At 38.1% G+C, this 24,429-nt stretch overlaps 1 protein-coding gene across 1 annotated transcript; it reads left to right on the top strand.

The window, feature by feature from the left end:
* Positions 1–10,604: 10,604 nt before the first annotated feature.
* Positions 10,605–13,979, top strand: LOC124643161 (ecdysone oxidase-like). Its single transcript, XM_047182036.1, has 4 exons — positions 10,605–10,643; positions 10,876–10,989; positions 11,400–11,533; positions 12,426–13,979. Coding segments are annotated over exons 1-4 (1,746 nt in total). The 5' UTR covers positions 10,605–10,642; the 3' UTR covers positions 13,923–13,979.
* The last annotated feature ends 10,450 nt before the right edge of the window (positions 13,980–24,429 follow it).

Genomic DNA, 24,429 nt, shown 5'->3' with positions numbered 1-24,429 from the left:
ATAGTGTTAAAAAATTCAATGAATATAAATTAATAATAGTGTGAATAAAAAAAAATATTTTATTTAAAAAAAGCGTGGGGTGCTTTTTAAGATATTATCGAAATGAAAATCACTCTACTCATATAAATTAAATATTAAACGACATAAAAATTAAACCGACTTCCAAAAACACTAAAAAATATATATAATTTGAGGTGCATCGGCCTCGAAGTCGGTGTCTAATGGATATTACTAAGTTAATTTTGCCACCGACTTCTCGGCCGATGCACCTCAAATTAGGATTTTTTTTTGCTTTTTAGTGTTTTTGGAAGTCGGTTTAATTTTTTTGTAAAAAAGTTTTTTATTTACAGCTTTTTAGTGTGTCCACTAATACGAATAGTTGTCACTATCCATATTAGTGGAAAGTTCTCATCAATACAAAGAATATAAGCCCAAATACGAGGTATTTCACATATTCAGTTGTCGAGTTCCCTCGACCTTCTCTGATCTCCATCATCAGGTCAACTCCAAACCTTCACTGTTGAATAGTGTTTCTAGGCATACACCTGAGTGTCAAGTTTTTACCCTATGTATGCCTACAACTTTCGAAGGTTGCCCTCGATTTCTCAGGGTTTCCATCATCAGATCCTGACCTGATGACTATGGGACCAACTGGCAGCAATTCTGTGTCGAACAAAAAAAGAATCACGTCGGTCAATCAATCGGTCTATAAACCTCGGAGTAATCGATGTACATACATAGAACAAAAAAAACATACCGGTCGAATTGAGAACCTCCTCCTTTTTGGGAAGTCGGTTAAAAATGCAATAATTTTATCAAATTAGTGTATTGTCATCGGTCCTCAATAAATCTACAAAGTTTGAACGAAATCTGGCCGTTTAAAGTGGGTCAAAATCGCGCCCAAAGAAGTCGGTTACAAACAAACATACAAACATACAGGTGAAGCTAATAAAAAGCGTGTAATAATCTTCTTCATCAGGTATTCTTATAAAATGCTACTTCAAACATCACCGCAAGTCGCGCGACTCATCGGCTTCCGAGCCTTTTCCCAACTAGGTTGGGGTCGGCTTCCAGTCTAACCGGATGTAGCTGAGTACCAGTGTGCCACAAGGAGCGACTGCGTAACTGACCTCCTCATCCCAGTTACCCGGGCAACCCGATACTCGCTTATTTGTCGCGTGTTGACGCGCGCTTTGTTCGCGTCGCGTAGCCGTCGCGCAGCTGTCGTGTTACTGATTAGTTGATATGTTGCAGTGGTGGATGTACAGTCAGCGACAAAACAGTTTAAATAGAATCGAAATGACAAAATATCCGAACACTAATTTATAGAGCTACAGAACAAAAGTAATATAGTAATTAGAGAATAAGCTGAACACAGCTTGATATGTAAGTATTGTTTCTGTTATGCACATTAGATTTTATGGTTCAGGTATTTTGTACAAAATAGAGGTAAATATTTTGTGTGTATGTTTTAATTGCGTAAATTGGCTTTAGTGGCTGTCTGTACCATGTTGTACAGATATGCATGGAATGTTTGTGTACGATTGCACACGATAATTTAGACAGGAAATAGGTACATACATACGGTGCACTATTTTAAACTTCATACTGTCTAAGCCGTGATCGCCTAGAGGTAAAGCCTGCCTTTCAAGAAAGAAATTGTGGGTTCAATTCCTGGTCCGGTAAGTGCCAATATAAAATGTCTTAAGCTTTAATAACCTGCAACAAGTTTAAGCAAGTTACTAGGCAACCTCTGAAAGTACCTAGGTAATAAGTGTCATACAAACGTCAATGTTCGTCATGACGCACCGTCCAGTATGGTGCACAAATCAAACAATAGTGGATATCAGTGAGTGCGCCCACATGCCGTGTTTGTCGTTATTTGCGCGCCGTGTTTGTGTCGCCGGGTTTGTTCGCTATCACTCGTTCATTGGACTAGATTGGTATGTGTGTAGTATGCTAGGAGGATTTTAACTAAGCATGGATGGATTTGAAAGGGTCTTGGCTGGTGGTTGTCTTGTACAGGCCTCTGGCTGAAGAACTAGATGCAAGTGAAAGTGATGTATCTGAATAAAATTTAAATGAATAGTCTGAGTCTGAGAGTAGACTTCCATCAGTTGTTTAGTTATCGTCAGCTTTTTTATCGTACCACTGCCGGGCGTTGGCATAGGTCTCCTGTCACAAAGAAGGATTAAGCGTTAATCACCATCGCTTGCTCTATGTGAGTTTAGTGATTTTAAACTTTTTACATTCAATAGTACCAAAAAGGAATGTAGGCAAAAAATTAACTTACAGATAAACAAATAAGTAAGGTAAATAAGTATGAGATTAACCAACCAATTTAATTTCAATCATATTACAAGTATCTATCAAGTCCAACAAATTAGCCTTTTCCAAAAGAAGTAATTTTCTTCTCGTATAAAATGTTATAATTTCTCAGAAAACATCAATTTTACCTTGCACCCACGCATACCACGCTAGTCACTCGCCCACTTACCCCAGGCAAGTCGGGGCCAATCAAACATAGTCCATATTTTCCTAATAAAACGGTTTTTTATGAATTCTTGGAAATTAATTAGGCGTTAAGCTGCGAAGCACTACGTTACTTGGAAATATCATTAGAGCAGGATTTTATAGTAAGTAATAGACTTTTATGAAGGTTTTTCAGAATACCGACTTACGGCGTCTCTGCTGGTTTTATGATTCTGTGATTTACGTAAAATGTCATATTATCGCTCTTGATATTTTTTTGGGGAGAAGTAAGACTTATTAAAGGTAATACAGGGTGTTGGTTTCCTAATTAAAACTGTATGTGTAGGCTAAAGTCAGTTTAAAGAAATATTTAGTATCACTGTGGTCTGTCTGAAAGGTTAAGATCACTTTAATCTTGGCGAAGGAAGGTTTTTGTTTAAGTAGCTGATCGCAGTTATCACGTTCCCGAAACAAAATAGTTACCAAATATGGCTTAACATTACAAGCAATACATGTGTCATTCACATGAGAGTAAAGTATGCTTATATAAATAATCTTCCTATCATACATTGCTATTGTATTGTATTTGCCACATAACAACGTTTTAATATTTATCCACCATTACACAATAGATACGTACTACCGCTACCGCTAGCAAGCATGGCGGCAGCGGCAGCGGGTAGCGGGTAGCATTCGATGCAACTCAGGTATTTAGACAACATTCCGAGCATAACTCGGTTATCTGTTGCGGCCACGGAGTAAGGAACTATGCGGAGATGCCATAATGCAGAGTCAGGCGCCTTCTCTAGGTCAACGTAGTGCGTACTGTTGGCATGACCAAACTGTCAGTTACGAGTGAACTATCTTTTCATATCATATCGTTTATTGTACATAATGGAATGCCATTATGTACATTAGGTGGAGAATATAAAATGATTGTCACAGTTATGGACCCTGATCCCGACCCTATGGTACATTGACATATATTCTAGCGATAGACAAGAACATCCATACAAATAATTTACCCGCTTATGTCGTCTGTTGACATCTTGTTGACGTATTGTGAATTTGTGACATGTAGTCATCCTCATTGATGTTAATTGCAGAAGTGACATAATATTTTCGCTCGTATTTTGCCTACATTTTTCATTACTCAAAAAGTTTATATCTAAGTGAATTCAAAATCATGTAATATATCAAAAAGTTTATTTATATCTAAGTGAATGCAAAATCATGTAATATGTTAAAACCAGGGACTTATTTTTAGGGTTTTTTAATATTAATTACGATGTTTTTTTTCTTAAGAGGGCTATCACAAATTTTTGCGAATTTAATTATTTTTTTAACCCCCGACGCAAAAACGACGGGGTGTTATAAGTTTGACGTGTCTGTGTGTGTGTGTGTGTGTGTGTGTGTATGTGGCATCGTAGCTCCCAAACGGATAATCCGATTGTAATGCGGTTTTTTTGTTTGAAAGGAATGTCATTCGGGAGTGTTCTTAGCTATGTTTGGTGGAAATCGGTTCAGGTCTTCAAGGTCATCAGCTCGTTTGATAGGTGTGATAGGAATGTTACACGCTCAGTTTACTTACAAGCATATGTGGGATCTGAAATTTGAAACACTAATGTCTTCTGGAACCGCTGAGCTGGTCTGCTGTTAGGGCACGAAGATAGGAGACATAACCCTAAACTGCCTTTTAGTAAACGCATCGAGTTTGGGCTCGTTGAATTTGTCTTGACTAGTTCTCTTCATGATTCTAATTGACGAGAACCTGATGCTGGAAATGGGATGTGACGGATGAAACCCTGGAATGCCGGAATGAATATTTTTGCTGAAAATCTAGAATGACCAAAAGTTAATCTTTATTGATTCTCAATCTGTGCAATTCTCCCAGAGCCAGTTTGTCATGAGGATTGTTAAACAACTTCCTTTGGCCGTGATCGCATATAGCGACCCCATCTTAAAATAAAAGAAATTAAATGAAGGAAGGAAAAATTAAGGAGCTCCTTCAAAAAGCATGAAATAAAATTAAATTATAAATTAAAAAAAACCCCCGACCCAAAAAAAAATACGCAATTAAACCCTATAAAAAGCAAAAAATAACTTTAAACACTACGTAAATACCAACTAAAGCATGTCAGACTAAATAAAATTTTGACGTGTCGGGGGACCGCTTTTTACCTTTAAAAATACTTACATAAATCAAATGATACCTACCTAATTACAACACTCGTATAAAAAACACGTATCTAAACACAATTATATACAAAGTTATAAGTAGTATATATAATGTAGTAGTTATAATTACTTCTAACGTTAGGCTAATAAATTAGAGCGGTCCCCCGACACGACAAAATTTTGTTTAGTCTGACATGCTTTAGTTGGTACTTACGTAGTGTTTAAAGTTATTTTTTGCTTTTTATAGGGTTTAATTGCGTATTTTTTTTTGGGTCGGGGGTTTTTTTAAATTTATAATTTTCTTGAAAGTAAGAACATACCATGATAAAGTGAAGTTTGTTTTCATTGATATTTTACCTACTGCCAGTTTTATGGCACATCTGTTTCTGCACGATTTTCTTAATCCATAATTTAAGATGGCGGGAAACAAATTAATGCATATATGTAAAATTGAATTATAAATGAAAAGTATGATATACAAGCGTTGTAATAGCATGAACAGCGTGTAATTTTACTAACTTGACTCTCGAATAGTTTATATGTGTAAGTTTATACCTAGATATGTATTTTCTATTTTATAATTGTCGTTTCATAGACATCCATCTGATGCAGGTGTCAAAATCGCTCTGATTTGCCATTTTGGGCAATGCATAGTCTGCAATGCATTTCAGTGTGGTAAGCTTTTTGTTCGGAACGTTCTATCTAGTACGTAGTACATATATATCGATGCTATGGTACAGCAAAATAATTATAAGAGAGTAACTAGCGAGGCGATCGGGATCATTGAGACATCTGTCAACGATTTTTAGTGTTACAAAAATAGGCGGGTTCCAAAGAAGGCGTATAAGGGCGGAGACAGTAAAGTTCCTCGTCCCCCGCTCACCCGCATTTTGGCGCGATACTTTCTTAGGAGATATTCCGTAATGGTATCTTCGCTCGTCTTTAGTTCTCCATGGTAATGTCGTGCTTATGTATGCTTGTGTATGGGATTACGTACTTATAGGCGGTAGAGGTATTGTGAATGGTTGCATTGTTACACTGTACTTAATTATTCAAATGAGTTGATCGTGATTCTGAGATAATAGGAGTTTAGATGTTTGCTACGGTTAGTTCATGGATAAATGGATAAATAAAGAAAGCACGTGAAAGCGTGACGTTAAAGTATGATGACTTTATTTGTTATCTTCAACATAAGAGTCTGACAGCCTGTATGTGTTAACAAAAACTGCCAGTAAAGTAGTATGTAGTAGCAGGTAACTCAGGAAATACTCAATCTTTACTTAAGTTTATTCTTCCAGATCCCAGTAATTCGACTGGTAAACGAAGCTTCACTGACCTTTAGTCACTGTGCCCCTATGGAGGCACAAAACTCCAATGTCATGTTTCTTAAACGCCAACTAAGCCTATCAATATAAACCGTTCTAGTAACATGAACTAATCAAATCCCGCCAGTGTGCATCAAGCGATCACACGTGCCGCCGAGGTCTGCGGCGCGAGAAACAATGCCGTGCCGCCGAGCGCTGCGGCGGGAACAATGCCGCGCCGCCATTGTCTGCGATATTGTGCACATTAATTGGCGACTTCGACTAACTGACGTACACTTGTAGCTACGGATTGGGATATATTGAGATCTGGTTAGGAGTGCTATCGTAGTTGTTGCAATGTACCAATGTTTTGCGGGGCTGTCTTTTGTAAAATTGACCTCCAAATAGCGCTGATTTCCAGCTTACTTTTATCTTAACCTGGACTGAGGTTAAAGGTTAGGTTAGGTGATTGTAATACATTTCCATTCTGCTTTGTCAGTCATGTGAACGTTACATACACAAGTCATTCATCATCATCTGCCTAGCCTTTCCCCAATATGTTGATGTCTGCTTCCCGACACTCCTTGGTAAGACTTTAATCACAATAAACATACCTTCCACAACTCGGACCAACTCGGCATGAAAAGATTACCCATCCACGGATCGTCCGTCCCAGTCACCGCTTAACCATACAAACGATTGACCCTGCTGTTACTGTGCTTTACTTAATTTCCATCCATTAAACTACGAACTCGTTTGATGAACAGCTATAACCCAAGAGCCCCGGTCCCGCTACACCGATGGGATGGATTGAACCCCAGCGGGACGAATTCGATCGCTCATGCAACGCCAACCGACAACTTAGCACAAACACCGTCAATCAGTATTAATGTTGCAGAAACTGAGATGATGCAGTTTGCTTGGTCAAATCATTGGTCTGAATAATATGCTTTGTTAGGAAATCCGGCCTAAATTCGCTTTTTTTTAATCACTTCGTAGTGGTTTAACGATATTCAAAATCTTGGCGAAACAGCACCTTTGAACGTCAACAGTTTTTAAAAGTTAGCCCAGTTCACCACTTCCTATGGATTTTTGCTGGGAAGAAGTGGCGCAACAAACTCCCCAGCAACTACAGCTAACAAAAAATCAAACTCTTTTACCTACGCAGTCCCAAGCACGTGTTAGTGCCAATTATCCTTACTCCTAATTATAGTAACCATATGAAGTTGTTATATTCATAATACTCTTGAAACTGAACTCAAACAGCTTATAACACAACATACCTGCACTACGTAACTTTGCAACAATACGCCGAAGCGCGGCGGTAACGATGACGTCACAACATCAGTACGCCGCTCCGTCACGGCGGTGCGACCGCATAGTTAGCGAACTGCAGTCAGTAAGACTTGTTGAGGCCAACTACTAGTGTTATCGATTACACTGGCCTGTTAGCGGTATTGGGTATCCTTATTGGTTAGCATTTCTGATTAATAGCGCAGAATATAAACTTTAATTGGAAGATTTTCTATCATAATTTAAACCATTTATTTGCTACACAGACACGTTACATTTACAGGACAACAAACAGAAGGAAAAAAATATCTGAAGCAGGAGACGCAGCTCAGTATACGCTGCACATGCAAGCACAGCACTGATTTTCAGCTGGCTCCTGAGAGTTGAGCAACATTTTATAATTTAACGCGCACACGAAAGAGACAAAAAAGAGAATAATTATGAATGGAAGAAGATAATGATAAGTAATATATTCATTATAGAGGTATATTCAAAGGGGCATAACTTTAACTGGAAGAACTGACTGACATATATGTATATGCCACATAAATAATACGACAATCCGTCTTACCACTACGCGAACCCGTTTCTTGGAATACGCCAAACCGTCTCCAACAAATCTTTACACGAACAGTCAATGGCTGATGTACGCGTGTCGTGTAACCACATAGTTAGTGAACTGCATCTAACTAACTGAAGTTTGGAGCGACTTAACTATAGTTTGGGCTTCGATTATCGACTACACTCACCCCTTTATTTGAGGGAAGCTGTGCTCAAGGTTTTGTTGGGAAGAAGAAGATAGTTATAACACACTGATTTATTTATGAAACTTATAAATGTAGGTAGAAACACTAAAGTTAAATAGTCCGCTATAACAGTGCTTAACTTATTTGATATTATTGTAGATAAAAAAAATCTTACTTTCTGGATAAAAAGCCCAAAAGTTATGTCACGTGAAAATCTTAGTACCCACACAAAATGTTAATAATATAATGCGGAAGATTGAAACAACATACTTTAAATAATTGAAACACTTATAGTGAAGATCTTGCCGAACAATTTGTTTAACTTCCTTAATCAACTCGCATCAGGAAGAGCCCTAAACTTTGGCAATAACAATATAAATTTATCACCTCCACATACCAATACATGCAAATCGCTGAACAATCTCACCCTTACAGTAAAACAATCTTCAATTCCTTGAACATGCTCATAAATTAAGACTGACGTGCAGCTCGGAACAACGCGGCAGTAAAGGTTTACTACCTCGCGCCGAGAGATGGCGCTGTACTACGTTTTATATCCTCGCCAATAGATGGCGCTGCGCTGAACAATTTTACAGCGCTTTTACGACTTCTATCGAGACCTGTGGCAATTAAAATTTCAATGAAAATAGGATATTTCATTAGAGAGTTAGAAGGTGGGTGGTTTATATGCCTTAATTGTGCATTTTATTATACTACTAGACTATTAAATACGAATTAATCTCGAATCGTTTTTAGTGAAAATATAACAAAATATGACATGTATCATGGAAATAATTAAAAAAAAATCTTATTTCGTCGTTAAAAAATCCTAAAATTCGCTTGCTAATTAAAATAAAGTTAATTATTAAACTACCGGAGCCGGCATGTAACGGTAAGTACACACAGACCGGGAGCCCACGTAAAGGTATCAACTTTTCCAATTATCAACTGTGAGTCAACTCCCGGTTGTTTGTTAGCATTGAAAAACTCGTGTACCCCCGCTTTGAATTATATCTTATTGATTCGAGAGGAACTTGCAGTAGTGTACATATTAACTGAGCAACTGGTTAAAAGAAACTGGTGTCTATATTTGTGGTTTGATGACTGAAACTTTTGCTATTAGAGATATAGAGATGACATGTCTATCATGGCTGTTGGAACATACCTCTTTGCCCTTTGGGCCAGTATTGTCAGCTGATTTAAGCCCTTAGCACACTGTGTCGTAGCTTACCCTTATCTCAAGCATATGGTTACAACGATTTGCACTAACATATCGATGCGCAGATGTTTTGGATCAGTTAAAATAATGGCGTAAACGATACCGAATTTTTGGATGTTGAGATTTAAAGTTGCTCCTTAAGGTGAGTATAGACTACAACATTTTCTGGAGTATTTCTGTGTAATGTAACGTTCTTGCGAATGATACAATACAGACAAAAGCTCGATTTCCAAAGCATTTCCAAGTAATGTAACGTTCTTGCGAATGCTCGGAGTTATATTACGGGTAAATGCTCACAGCGAGTGTGCATTTACCAACATTTTGTTGTACCTTGCGTTCATTCTTTTTTGAAATGTTGGACCTACAAGTTGCGTGTGCTGCGACTAGCGTCGTGGCTTGACGAAATGTTACACCAACACGCTCGACGAAATGTTATACCAATATGCTCGTTGGTTTGTAACAAACAGACGAGCGTGTTCGACGTTTTGTTCGTAAAAGGATGATACACTAGAACATATCATGGAGCGGCTCGTTGTTCTGATACAAGTAAATGTTGTAGTCTATACTCACCTTTAGACAAAAAGATTGATTTTGTTAGAATTAAAATGCTCCTCTCGAAGAAATCGAATTCAGTTAATTCAGGCGTTAAAATGTTAAGCTCATGGTGTGTCTAAGGGCTGCTAGCAATCAGCTGGGGTAGCCCGAAGTCGTGGCGTAAACAGGCCCGAAGAAGTTCCCAAAAAAGTACATTATTTTTTCAATGTAAATTATTTTCATTAAAATGATATTTCGAGGAAAATAGGTATCTAAAGCAATATTTACAATCAATATTAATCATTAATATTGCATACCGTTTGCTGGTGAAGAGTGTTTATTTAATTGTTAAATTAAAATTTTACCTTTATTCTGAAAATTTCCGCTTGCTAGGGTATTAGCACAGCTGTATTTTATTGACCTTCAAGTATATAATGAGGAGAGTTGCACATTTTGGAGTCGGCGTCCACTTTCACTGGATGCAGCTGAGTACCAGTGTTTGCATGGAGCGACTGCCTATCTGACCTCCTCAACCCAGTTACCAGAGCAATCAGACACCCCTTGGTCAGGCTGGTTGTCAGACTCTGGATACTAACTATCCGCAATGACTGCCAAAGATGTTCAAATGGAAGCCATCAATATTTAAAAAAATATACATGGCTTCTTTTAGTAACTAAGCAACTGTTATTTGTATTGTTGTTTTGTTATTAACTTGTTATTTTCCGTAATAAATATTCAGACTGGTGCCACTAGTACTAGTGATCCCCATTCTTCATATTTTTATTTTTGTCATCTCTGCATGTAAATGATGCTTCAACTTTTGGTATAAAAGACTGATGATCGTATTGATACAGTACATTTACAGTCTGTTTTCAAAGCTGTCACATCTCACAGCAAGTAAGTACACCTTTTATTTTCGCCTTTCTTCTTTTCCAGTATTTTGGAAATTTTTATGTTTCATCGAAATCTGCCGTGTATCCATCCTCCTGTCCTTATGTCATTTTTGTTTTATTTTTCTACCTTTTCTCAAGGAATATTCTAAACTGAGAGTTTTGATGGTGATAGAATTTTCCATTATTTTTAAATTTTGCGTGACTTAAAAACTTAGTCCAAATATGCTTTATTTCAGTGGCAGACGCTGCTGCTTCCCAGTCATCGGCGCAGACGGTCAAGCTTGCTCTGCAAGTGCTGCAGACGCTGAGCCTCACCGCGTGGCAGTACCCGCCTGACTGCGCTCTCACTAGTAAGATCATCATCACCAGCATTCTTACCATCCCACTGATTGCACAGACATCCTCTCACACGGAGAAGGATTGAGCGTCAATCACCTCGCTTGCTCAATGCTGGCTGGTGGTCTCAGATGTTTTCCATCACCTTTAATTTGTCCTTAGTGTCCAAGATATAGCAAGAAATTATGTGAAACCACCACTCATTCTTGAGATGTTGGTGTTTGTCTTTTTATGGCCACAGCAGTACCTCTAAATATGCTATGTTTCTAATATTTTGTATCTTTGCGTTACAAATTAATCTTAGCAATAATACTGCCAACTACAGCTGAGTGTTTTCTGTGGTCCTGTATTTGTTCTTTCTTCCTCTGACAAGCCGTATAAGCTTATGTTTGATTATTTTGCGAATTCTTGCATTGTTTCGCAGATGGGAGCTCATTCGACTTCATAGTGGTGGGGAGTGGCACCGCTGGGTCAGTGCTGGCCAACAGGCTGTCAGCCAACGATAGTGTCAGTGTGTTGCTCCTTGAAGCGGGAGGATATCCACCATTGGAGTCAGAGGTACTACTTACCAACCAAACTAACATAACATTATAGATATACAACGTTATTTTTTGTTTGTGCGAAACCTGAATATAGTTTGTTCAGAATCAGTAACTGAATCGATTCCAATAGTTTTTACACCATGTTATATTTTTTCCCAAAATTATCTAAAAAACTTTGAATGTTGGACACCACAAATAAGTATTTATTCTCGCACAACAAAGGTCACGGCGAGTTCATAGCGGGCACGAGCGCACAGTGCTATCGCGTTGCGCGGCATGTGCGTTTTGTGGTGATTATGTATTTTTACGGACAGTCCCGTAACTTAACAAGCTTATAACTTTGTGACTTTTCATGATACGGTTTTGAAATTTCGTACATAGATTCTTTACATAAAAATACTAGATAGGTGTATCAGGTTTCGCATAAACAAAAAATAACGTTGTATATAACAAACTCCAATTTACACAAATACATACTTAAAATATTACTGGCAAAATTAAAACTATGTACCAAAAAATTCGTTCGCATCGCTGTCAGCGAGGATCGTGCCCAAAAGGCTGGCTGCATTGCCACGCTGGATGTCAATGCATATTCTTTGGCCGAAGTATAGGCCAGCCTTTTGGTCACAAGTGGACTCCACTAAACGCTTGCTTATTTTCCGATGGAGTTTGTGGACACTTGGGCCCATTATCAAGTTTATAAGACAGGAAGGAATATGTACTCAGAAATGTGGCTTCTGCTTAGATGTACCTATTTGTACCTGTCATTGAAAATGTCTAAACAAGATTGTTTTTTTGGTGATTTTAATTAGTTAGGCATACTAACTAACACCGAGATGAACTTAGGTAAATTCGTTACAGTTATAAAATATACAAAAAATAATTGAAATGCTTTTGTTTTTTTCCAGCTGCCTGCGCTTTTCATGATGTTAAGCAACTCGGACTATGACTACAAATACTACGCAGAAAACGACAACTACACGATGCAGAACATACGAGGGAAGAGATGTGCCCTCACTCAAGGCAAGGTGTTGGGAGGCACCAGCTCCACCTATGCCATGATGCATACGAGAGGTGATCCTCAGGACTACGACGTGTGGGCGGAGAGGGCCAACGATACAACCTGGAATGCCACCAACACATTGTCATATTTCAAGAAACAAGAAAAACTAACTGACGAAGAACTCCTGCACTCTGAGTACGCTGCTGTCCACGGTACTGATGGGATGGTCAAAATAAGAAGAGAGACAAGTCCTCTTCTCGATGATATTCTGGACGCATTTAAGGAGGTCGGCCACGATTTAGTGATGGACACCACATCATTGAAGTCTTCGCTCGGCTACACACAGTTGCTATATGCCATCGATGATGGAGTGCGGCAAAGTAGTGCACTTGCCTATCTAAGTTCTGCCAAGAAACGAAAGAATCTATGTGTATCTTTATTTACTACTGCTACCAAGATCTTGATCGAGAATGAGGTCGCTGTTGGTGTACAGCTGACGACCTCTACCAACGAAACATACAATATATATTCCAACAAGGAAGTGATTGTGTCTGCTGGCACCTTCAACAGTCCCAAGCTACTGATGCTGTCTGGCATTGGACCCCGCGAACATTTGGAGTCAGTCGAAATCGACGTGGTTGCTGACCTTCCAGTCGGCCAGAACTACATGGATCAGCCGAGTGCTCCAATTATTATCCAAATGGATGAAAGTGCAGAAGTAGCTGGTGCCATAAACCCACACCAGTTCCCTCTGCCAACTTTCATTGGGAACGTAGCCCTCGATTCACCCAGCAAGCGACCACAATACCACACGGTCAATTTTCTGTTCCCGGCGAACTCCACAGATCTACTGGATATGTGTTCCTTGTTTCTTAGTTACTCGGATGAAGTTTGCCAGAAGGTCTACGAGGCGACCACGAACCGAAAGACTATATTTTCCTTGTTAGGGTTGGCGTTACCAAACTCTAGAGGTGAAGTATTGCTGGCCAGCGCTGACCCTGCTGCAGCACCAATCGTTCACACTGGCATGTTCAGCAACTATACGGACTTGAACCTGATGGGGCGCGCTTTTATCGACCACGTAAGAGTGCTGAACTCTACTTACTTCCGAAGCGTAAACGCGACAATCTTGGACCTTGGCTTCTGCAAGGATACAACAAGTGAGGTGGAATTCTGGGAGTGCTACACGTTGGCTATGTCGAATACCATGTGGCACTTTGGAGGGACTTGTGCCATGGGTCTGGTGCTGGACAGCAAGATGAAGGTCAAAGGCGTGGGGAGGCTGAGGGTGGTGGACTCCTCCTCCATGCCGGCGCTTGTTACCGGGAAGGTCAACTCTCCGATCGGCATGCTTGCTGAAAAAGCTGCTGATTTCATACTAACTGATCATAACATCTTGTAACTCTCTTGAAACAATTACAATTTGGTCAATAGAAATTAAATGAGTTAAAACATGCAATGTTGAATTTCATTTGCCTTTATTCTGAAAAACGTATTGGGTTTTATTAACAAAACAAAATTATACGTAAAGAAATTCACATACCTACTTCTCGTAACTCTGAATTCTCCAGTATCCCGGTACAATTTTTTCCTGAACGCTTGATATATTTTTTTAAACCTTTTTAACCATGTCATTTATTCCCATAACCAACCAATAAATAAATAATGTTCCACTAGGTTGGTACCACTATTGGCCACATCGATGACGTCACGAGTATCAGCGCACCATTCTGCGGGTCCTGCGGTCTCGTGGGGAGTTTTATTATTTATTATTGACTGCTTTATTCTGTGTGATCTGGTTGCTTTTTAAATGTGGGGTTGCTGGTGGTTAGTAGTATCGAATCAAAGAGCATTTTGAATTAAGTCAAACTTGAAGAAATGCACATTCCTCGTAGTAATTCGGGTTCGAATTTTACAAGGCCAAAATTGCCAAGTGCTACAATGATATTTGCGTACCTGGGTACAATGAATTGCATATTTGTTTTGTAAGTAGTATGTGATCAAAAAAGTTTAATCTTTCTTTCTACATTTTATTCAAGTGGCGTCCGAGCAATAAGGCTTTGCTTTACGTCCAAAGAAGATAGAATTGCTACCTCTTCCATAAGTACCCAATAACACTGCCCAACACAACTTACCCAATCGAATGACAGAAGAAAATAATGAGGTCCAACCTCGATGGTGTCTTTAGAGCAAACTTCATGGATCAGCGAACATCCCGAACTACCCTCAGATCAAACAACTGCAAGCCTATATTTGTATAATTTTTAACAAAACTTACAACACAAAGAAAGTCTTTGAACAAAAAACGTATCGAAGCGTGAATATAACGAGCTCTCGTTATGTGGAGCTGGTTAAATCTGTTTGTCTGTGTGTGTGTATGTGTGTGTAGTGTCCTTCTATGGGAGTATGGGGCCATAAGATCCTATAAGAATTGGTTAGAACCGACTGGGTTTCAAGATACTGCACGTTTTCAGGTTAAGTGGAGTTATTAAACACCAACTTTGATATCCTACATCTGATCTATAAATATGTATAAGTAGGTAAATTAACAGAACCACGGATTTTAAATAGACCCTAAAGTTACAGCGGCTATTTTTAACCCCCGACGCAAAAACGACGGGGTGTTATAAGTTTGACGTGTCTGTGTGTGTGTGTGTGTATATGTGGCATCGTAGCTCCCAAACGGATGATCCGATTGTAATGCGGTTTTTTTTGTTTAAAAGGAGTGTCATTCGGGAGTGTTCTTAGCTATGTTTGGTGGAAATCGGTTCAGGTCTTCAAGGTCATCAGCTCGTTTGTTAGGTGTGAGAGGAATGTTACACGCTCAGTTTACTTGCAAGCATGTGTGGGATCTGAAATTTGAAACACTAATGTCTTCTGGAACCACTGAGCTGGTCTGCTGTTAGGGCACGAAGGTAGGAGACGTAACCCTGAACTGCCTTTTAGTAAACCCATCGAGTTTGGGCTCGTTGATTTTGTCTTGACTAGTTCTCTTCAATTGACCAGAACCTGATACTGGAAATGGGATGTGGCGGATGAAACCCTGGAATGCCGGAATGAAACGGATAAACCGATTTATATCTTCGCTGAAAATCTAGAATGACCAAAGGTTTATGTTTCCTCAATCTGTGCAATTCTCCCAGAGCCAGTATGTTATGAGGATTGTTAAACAGCATCCTTTGGCCGAGATCGCATAGAGCGACCCCATCTTAAAATAAAAGAAATTAACTGAAAGAAGGAAAAATTAAGGAGCTCCTTCAAAAAGCATGAAATAAAATTAAATTATAAATTAAAAAAAACCCCCGACCCAAAAAAGTACGCAATTAGTATGACAAAAGGTTAAAAACGCTAAACCCTATAAAAAGCAAAAAATAACTTTTAACTCTACGTAAGTACCAACTAAAGCATGTCAGACTAAACTAAATTTTGACGTGTCGGGGGACCGCTTTTTACCTTCAAAAATACTTACATAAATCAAATGATACCTACCTAATTACAACATTCGTATAAAACAAAATTATATACACAGTTATAAGTAGTATATACCTAATTACTTCTAACGTGAGGCTAATAAATTAGAGCGGTCCCCCGACACGACAAAATTTAGTTTAGTCTGACATGCTTTAGTTGGTACTTACGTAGAGTTAAAAGTTATTTTTTGCTTTTTATAGGGTTTAGCGTTTTTAACCTTTTGTCATACTAATTGCGTACTTTTTTGGGTCGGGGGTTTTTTTAAATTTATAATTTAATTTTATCAAACTTAGATATACCTACTTATTTAGGTGTCTAAGGTCCGTATTACAGAAGGCTACTCAAGTCCTGATCTCTGTTTAAAACTAGATTTGAGTTGAGAGTTAATTTTAGAACGCTCCTCAAGCATAGATTCGGTGATCATAGTTCAGCCGAGTGTAGATCATTACTCAGTTGTAGATTACAGTTTAAGTAGAGATTTGAACTATAATCACGCAAGTGTGGTCGACACCACGCTTGAGCAGAGATTTCCTTGTCAGTTTAGCAAATAATTTGTTGTCGAATAGGAAGTTAAAATTAAAATACGAACAAAAAATTGATATTTTTTGAAGAAATTGATTATTATGATAATATATTTTCTATCGATGATTCGAACAGAAGGTTGAACTTCAGCGTTCCTCTCAGATATCTCAGAGATATATAGTCCTATTATAATAGAAATATAAATAAATAAAATATATATAAATATAAATATAAAGAAATATAAATGATTAAACACACTTGTTTTTCTATCAATAAAATACTATGTAAAAATATTAATCTTTTTTATTAATTAAAACTTAAAATTACTATAAATAAATAAAACAATAAAATAATCACAAAAAAGTTGCTTTAGGCTCGTTTGCAGAGATATCTCTTCAATTCTTGTGTTGGAGAATCGACAGCATGGGCTTCATTATATAATTTCTATTAAACTGTCCACATAATCGATTTTCTAACATTCCTCGATACCTTAAAATTCTTTATAATATAATTCGATAAGTAAATTTCTCTCTAATAAACTATTTTTTCTTTCTTTCTTCAATTCATTTTAAATAAACAAAATATTTAATTATAACTGTAACTGTCAAGTGTCAATCTCCACCACCACAGATACGATACACTCGGAAAACATTCCATTCTACGAACACGCTCGTATTTGTAATTTTAGATATTACAACCAACTGCTATAGGTATCATTGGCGTATAAATAATGGCGTAGGTATAAGGCATAAAAGTAGCATTTTTAAATAAAACCTACAATTAAAAAGCCTATGTTATCTTTAAATCATGATTTCATTAATAATTAGATGTTAAACTAAATTCTTATTTTGCGTAAGTTGTAACAGAGTTGGCGAAAAAAATAAAATGTAAACGAAAACAGGCTGATGCATAGACAAGCCATATTCACTGCTTGAGGCGCGATTTGAATCTCGATTCAGCTGAGTGCAGTTTAAGTACTGTTCTGAAATAAGAACAACCCTCAAGTGCAGATTCCATATTTAAACTACGATCAGGTGATTAGAGATCGAACTTGACTTGAGTTGCCTTCTGTAATACGGACCTATAGTTCGGCCATTCAGAGAATGCGTTCCTGACACGTCGCGATTGAACTGACGACGTAATAACATTCATTGATTATTGATATAATAATGTTGTTTTAATGCTCCTCAATTGTTAAAACGGTAAACAACCAGCAAAAATATTTTTATCGTAACTGCAACGCCATTGCAAAGTTACGTCGTCAGTTCAATCGCGACGTGTCAGGAACGCATTCTCTGAATGGCCGAACTATAAGACCATTTAAAATACCACTTTTTCGTCCAGACTCATAGTCATCTCACTACTATTTGAACATTTCTTGTCTAACCAATTCCTAGCAAGTAAGTAAAAGAACTTCCAAAGACTGGATCGTGATAACAAAACGCGAAGTAATCCCATCCGTCCCTCTGTTCTAGCTACCAAGTGGACCTCATTGAGTCCCGATAGTGTGTGATAAGCACTATATATGCTCTACCGATGTTTGTGAGACAAGTCCCTTGGCACAACTACGTTCCAACTTAGGATAGTTGTAACTGGTCCCATATTCTTATTCAAACTCAAACTGGAAATCATTTAAGTATTCAAACTTGGCTGCAAACTAGCACTTTTTCGGACGTCAAAATTTACGGAAGACATCCCCAAAATGCTCACTCTTTGCCACTTTCTATGTATTTTTGCTGTGAAGAAGAATTGGCGCAACAAACTCCCCAGCAATATTCTTCATTTTTATTGATATTCAACCTCAGTATGTATTGCTAAACTGTTGCCCGCGGTTTCGTCCGTGGAAACTGCTTTTCGTACCCGAATAAAATATAGCCACTAGGTAAGTAAATTATCCGGAAACAGTGTTGCTTTCCAACATTGAAAGACTGTTTTTAATACGTTCAGTAGTTTCGGAGTCTATACACTTATTATTATGTAGATCTTTAACAGTATGACAACACATAAAGAAAACCATATCAAACACTCAATCCCGAGGCAAACAAAACAACACTTAAACACAAAGCACAAAGCTCAAACCAAACAAAATAATATGTCACCACCCCCTGTGTGACGGCGCGTTGTGATTGGCTGCCGCGAGAGAGGCGTGCGCGCAGCCTGCGACGCATTGGCCATTACGTTAGTAGTGCCTGTATACAGCGAGATAAATAAAGTTATATGTACTAAGAAATCATAATTATTGCAACAACTAACAAAAGCTACTAGTCCCCAGGCCGGCGAACAAATTTTTTTTTGATACATATACATTTAAGACTTTGTGAGTGCCTTCCTTACGATGAGTCCGACAAACTTTTCGAATGCGCAAATTTTGGTGCCGCTGCGTTTTTTAATGCTTGGCTCCTGAAATTGTCGATATGACGTCACTATGGCTCTTCGTACATACACGTTTCATCTTTTGAGATTCGTTTAATAAAGTTAACTAGAGAATGGTGGTCAACTTATCCGATAAAGATCGTGCTGCGTTTGGAGTGTCCACCATCCTGAAAATGTCGATATGACGTCACTATGACTCTTCGTACATACCTATTTCATTTTTTGAGATTCGTTTAATAAAGTTAACTAGAAAATGGTGGTCAACTTGTCCGATAAAGATCGTGCTGCGTTTGGAGTGTCCTCCATCCTGAAAATGTCGGTATGACGTCACTACGACTCTTCGTACATACCTGTTTCATTTTTTGAGATTTGTTTAATAAAGTTAACTAGAAAAATGTGGTAAACTTGTCCGACAAAGATCATGCTGCATATGGAGTGTCCACCGTCCGGAAAATATAGATATATTTTAAGATTTGGTATAAAGTACTGACAATTGGTGTGAAGTATGTTAATAGTAAATGTTGCATTTAGAAAGTCGTTTCGAATGATATATGTATCATTACTACAGGAGGGATTTACTAACTTGGAAACACCTATCGATAAAATAATCTTATGTAAGCTCTAGCTTCTGAAATACTAACAATTCGCCGAAGTTTTTTTAATATGAATGTTGCATTTAAAAACGTCTTTTGAATGATGTATAACTCATTACTAGAGATGGGATTTATTTAATTGAAAACATCTATCAATAATTATAATTTTAAATAAGCTCTAGCTTCTAAACTATAGTTCGGCCATTCAGAGAATGCGTTCCTGACACGTCGCGATTGAACTGACGACGTAACTTTGCAATGGCGTTGCAGTTACGATAAAAATATTTTTGCTGGTTGTTTACCGTTTTAACAATTGAGGAGCATTAAAACAACATTATTATATCAATAATCAATGAATGTAGTTACGTCGTCAGTTCAATCGCGACGTGTCAGGAACGCATTCTCTGAATGGCCGAACTATACTAACAATTTGTCGGAAGTATGTTAACACGAAATGTTTCATTTGGAAAGGTTTTTCAAATAATATATAATTTGTTACTTAAGAAGTAATGGATTAGCTTGACAGAATCTATCGATAATATATTCTTAGAAAAGCTCTAGCTTTTGAAGTACTAACAATTTGTCGCAGTTATGCTAATACAACCTTGCGCTTAAAAAGATCTTTTGATTGAAATATGGCTCATAACTTCAAGTGAGATGTTTTTCCTTAACACAATGTAAAGTATCAATAATATGCCTTAGGTCAGTTATGTCTTCCAAAATACTAAGAATCGGTAAGTGGTATGTTAAGACGGAATATACTTAGCGCTTAAAAAGATCTTTCGATTGACATATGGTTCGTACCTAGAGGTGGGACATTATTCCCTAACATAGTAAAACCTATCGATAATACGCCTTATTTGGGCTATATCTTCTAAAATACTAAGAATTGATAAGTGGTATGTTGAGACAAAATGTTGCACTTAAAAAGACGTTTTGATTGATATATAGTCCATTAATAGATGTGGGATATTATTCCTTAACATAATATAAACTATCAACAATACGTCTTAGTCAGGCTACTTTTTCTAAAATAGTAATTAAAATTGGTAAGTAGTATGCCAATTTAATATACTTAAATAATGCACGTGAATATTTAAGTCAGAAATTGACAAAAAGAATAAACTTCTTCCAATTGTAATATTTTTTTCTCATTTTCTTGTCGAACTGACTATTTGACTTACTACATTTGTCGGACAAGTCGATATTTGCAATAAGAATAGTATTATCTATCATTGTTGTATTTGTCCGACATGTATGTATGGGGAGACACAGTGACGTCATACCGACGTTTTCAGGATGGTGGACACTCCAAACGCAGCACGATCTTTATCGGACAAGTTGACCACCATTCTCTAGTTAACTTTATTAAACGAATCTCAAAAGATGAAACGTGTATGTACGAAGAGCCATAGTGACGTCATATCGACAATTTCAGGAGTCAAGCATTAAAAAACGCAGCGGCACCAAAATTTGCGCATTCGAAAAGTTTGTCGGGCTCATCGTGAGGAAGGCACTCACAAAGTCTTAAATGTATATGTATCAAAAAAAAAAATTGTTCGCCGGCCTGGGGACTATACATATTATTTGCAAAAACTATAGGTAGTTTTTAACCGGTTCAAAAAAATTTGGAGAAAGGTTCTCAATTCGGATTTAGAAAGGGAGGGATCATTTTTTTTGTCCAGGAATTTGAATTTCGTCGAGCTTATTCTACTTATGTAAAAGCTTTTGATTCTAAGGTTCATGATGACGTAGAGTAAGTATCTACTAACGTTAGCTGAATAGATATTCATGTGTACTTAGGTTCATATAATATTGCTTATCTGTCATACTTACTCAGTTTAACGCTATCTACCATGCCGGGTCCGCCCTCATCAAACAAATATTTACATGTCCAAAACTGGAATTAATTACCGATTCCAACGTTAGTTTACCCGCTGCAATTACGCAGATTTATCTAATACTAAATTGTTTAATATCACACGGCTCGTAGATAAATCCTATTTAATTAAATACACACTCGTTTGCCTAATTACGTTTGTGTAACGAAACTGGCCTCACGCACACATGCACGGCTTGCGTGACAGACACGCACACATGCGTGGGAACACACATGAAATATGTGTAATATTTGAATAGCAAATAGACAGACGTGAGCGTCTGTTTCCGTGTGTTTGCGTAAGGCTTGCACAGTGGGCACATACGCACTGGTCAGCTGGAAATAGGTTGCAGTATTGGAGTTGCAGATTATTTTGATATCACTTGTAGCAGTTTCATTGGCATCCCAATCTAACGCTATTTACTGTAATAAGAAAGCAGTATTTTTACGATTAGCAACTTTCATCATAAAGGTGATGGTTTAGTCTTTAGAGAAACTGCTTCTCAAGTACCTACGAGTGTGTGGATTCGATTCCAGGTCAGACAAGTTCCAATGTTACTTTTCTGCATTACAGACATTAAAAAAGCTGATGATGATGAATTTCGCCACTAACTTAGCACCAACTTTCTTCGTACCTTACCTGAGACAAAACTTGGAACTATATATACAACATGTAACGTAATTAACGCACACCCTCAAACACCCTAATTAGAATATTATGTTATAATCATAATACACACACTGACTTTTTAATTTAACATGTATATGCATTGTTATTTACTTAATTAGTTATACCAATTCTTGGAAAACTTTTTGGTCATACTACTACGCACGCAAATATCGCGCCGCGCGCCGCTCGACTCGACACAACATAACGAAACTACGGAAAAAGCCGACAATACACGAAGTCTTATTACTTTGAGTTACGGTCTATTTGAATTTGTTTTGACTGTACAGGGTTAATATGACAATAATTTCCGTAGTTTTACTTATTTTTGTGATAAAAAATTACCTATATTAAAAATGATATAAATCGATTCAGTAACACTTAAGGCAAATCAATTATTATTTTATTTTATTTTATTTTTATTTTAAACGATTCTGAACAAAGTAATTTCAGGATGTGCGTTAATTAAGTTACATGTTGTATATACTTCCCTACCGATTTCGGCTATGGTATGGACTGCTTTCAGTTATCATTGAGAGAAGAGCTAGGATGATCAGCTCTTCTATGCGCCCTTTGATGGCTGCAGTACCCTATTTTATGTGTAAACGTGCGCGAGCATTGGCTGCACGTTAGGATACCGTCCACGTAGTTATAATGAATGGCTGCTGGTGTTTTAGCCTAAAGAGCATCACGCTTCGCATCCAGTGCGGATTTCCTTTGCTCTTCGAAATCTTTGATCGCATTTTTAACTAGGCCTCTCCATTCAGGGCGGCAAATGGCTTTTGTCTCCCAGTACTGAGGATCAATGTTGCACCTTTTCATGTGTTTTTTCTGAACATCCTTGAAGCGTAAGAACTGGCCACCTTGTTTCCGTCTGCCGTTCTGGAGTTCAGAAAAGAAGATGCGTTTGGCCACCCTATCATCATCCATGCGTAAAACATGACCGCACCATCTGAGCTGTCGCCGCATCAGGTACGCTTCTATGCCGCAGACATTCGCGCGTCGTAGCACTTCGGTATTTCTAATCCGATCCGACCATTTGATTTTCAGAATGTCTCTTATGCACTGTAGATGAAATCGATCCAGCGCCCGTATATGTTTCCGATAGAGGACCCATGTTTCAGCCGAGTATAAAAGATTTGGGAGGACTATGGCCTTGTAAACGGAGATCTTTGTCGAAAGCTTCAAATCATGTGAGTGTTAGACCTTGGCTCGTAATTTACCGAAAGCAGCTGATGCAGTGCCAATGCGATGGTTTATTTCGGTATCAAGGTCACACTTGGATGTAATTGTGCTGCCCAGATATTTGAAGGTATTCACTTGTTTCAGCTCAGTATCACCAATGTTTACCTTGATAGGTTCTGTAGCTCCTTAAGAGTCGATTGCCATTACCTCAGTTTTCTTAACACTGATTTTTAGACCGAAACGACAACAGACTTCCTGAAGGTTAGTCATCAGGTTCTGGAGCTCTTGTGCAGAGTTGGTAACAAAACACAGATCATCAGCGTACATGATCTCCGTTATAAGAGCTTTAGTATATGCTTTTAATCTGGCCAGGTTGAAAAGTGGGGGACTTTTCAGTCCTGAAACGTATTTTGATTCCAGCAGAAGTTTGTTTGAGTGCTTCACTGACAACGACAGATAAGTAGAGAGCAAACAGTGTTGGCGCAAGCACACAACCTTGTTTGACCCCACAAGTGACAGGAAAGAACTCTGACTGGTCACCATTATAGGTAACACAGCAGGTCATCTCGTCGTGCAGAAGGCGAATCATTCTCACAAACTTCTCAGGACAACCTAATTTTGCCAGTAAAGTCCAGAGGGCTTCCCTCGGCACGCAGTCAAAAGCTTTTTCTAAGTCCACGAAGCACATACACAAAGGTTGGCCTTGTTCTCGGCTTTTTTCCTGGAGTTGCCTGATAGAAAAGATGGCTTCGCCGGTGCCCCTGTTAGGTCGAAATCCAAACTGAGTCTCTGGCAATATGGCTTCGGAGACTGGTAAAAGCCGGTTGAGAAGAACTCTGGCGAATATCTTCCCAGGGACAGAGAGGAGCGATATACCCCGGTTGGAGTTGCAGTCGGAACGGTCTCCTTTGTTTTTATACAGTGTCTGTATACGGGATATTTTAAATTCAGGTGGTATTGTTTCCTCGTTCCAAATGCGATCAAAAATTTGCCAGATGTAAGTATGAAGTTGCTCCCCTCCGTATTTCAGCAGTTCTCCGGCGATGTTATCAACGCCAACTGCTTTTTTATTTTTCTGCTCTTTGATTTTGATTTTGATTGAGACAAAACTTGGAACTAAGTACATAACATAATCAGCTGAAACTCGATAAACAAACAACATTCAGCCTGTTCACATTTAACATAATTACAAGTTAGGCGCGTCAAGTGGTGACGTCAC

This window comes from Helicoverpa zea, chromosome 26, assembly GCF_022581195.2.
Source record: "Helicoverpa zea isolate HzStark_Cry1AcR chromosome 26, ilHelZeax1.1, whole genome shotgun sequence".
Classification (NCBI taxonomy): Eukaryota; Metazoa; Arthropoda; class Insecta; order Lepidoptera; family Noctuidae; genus Helicoverpa; species Helicoverpa zea.
Note: the sequence above shows the minus strand (reverse complement) of the source record. Positions and strands in the feature narration are given on the sequence as shown.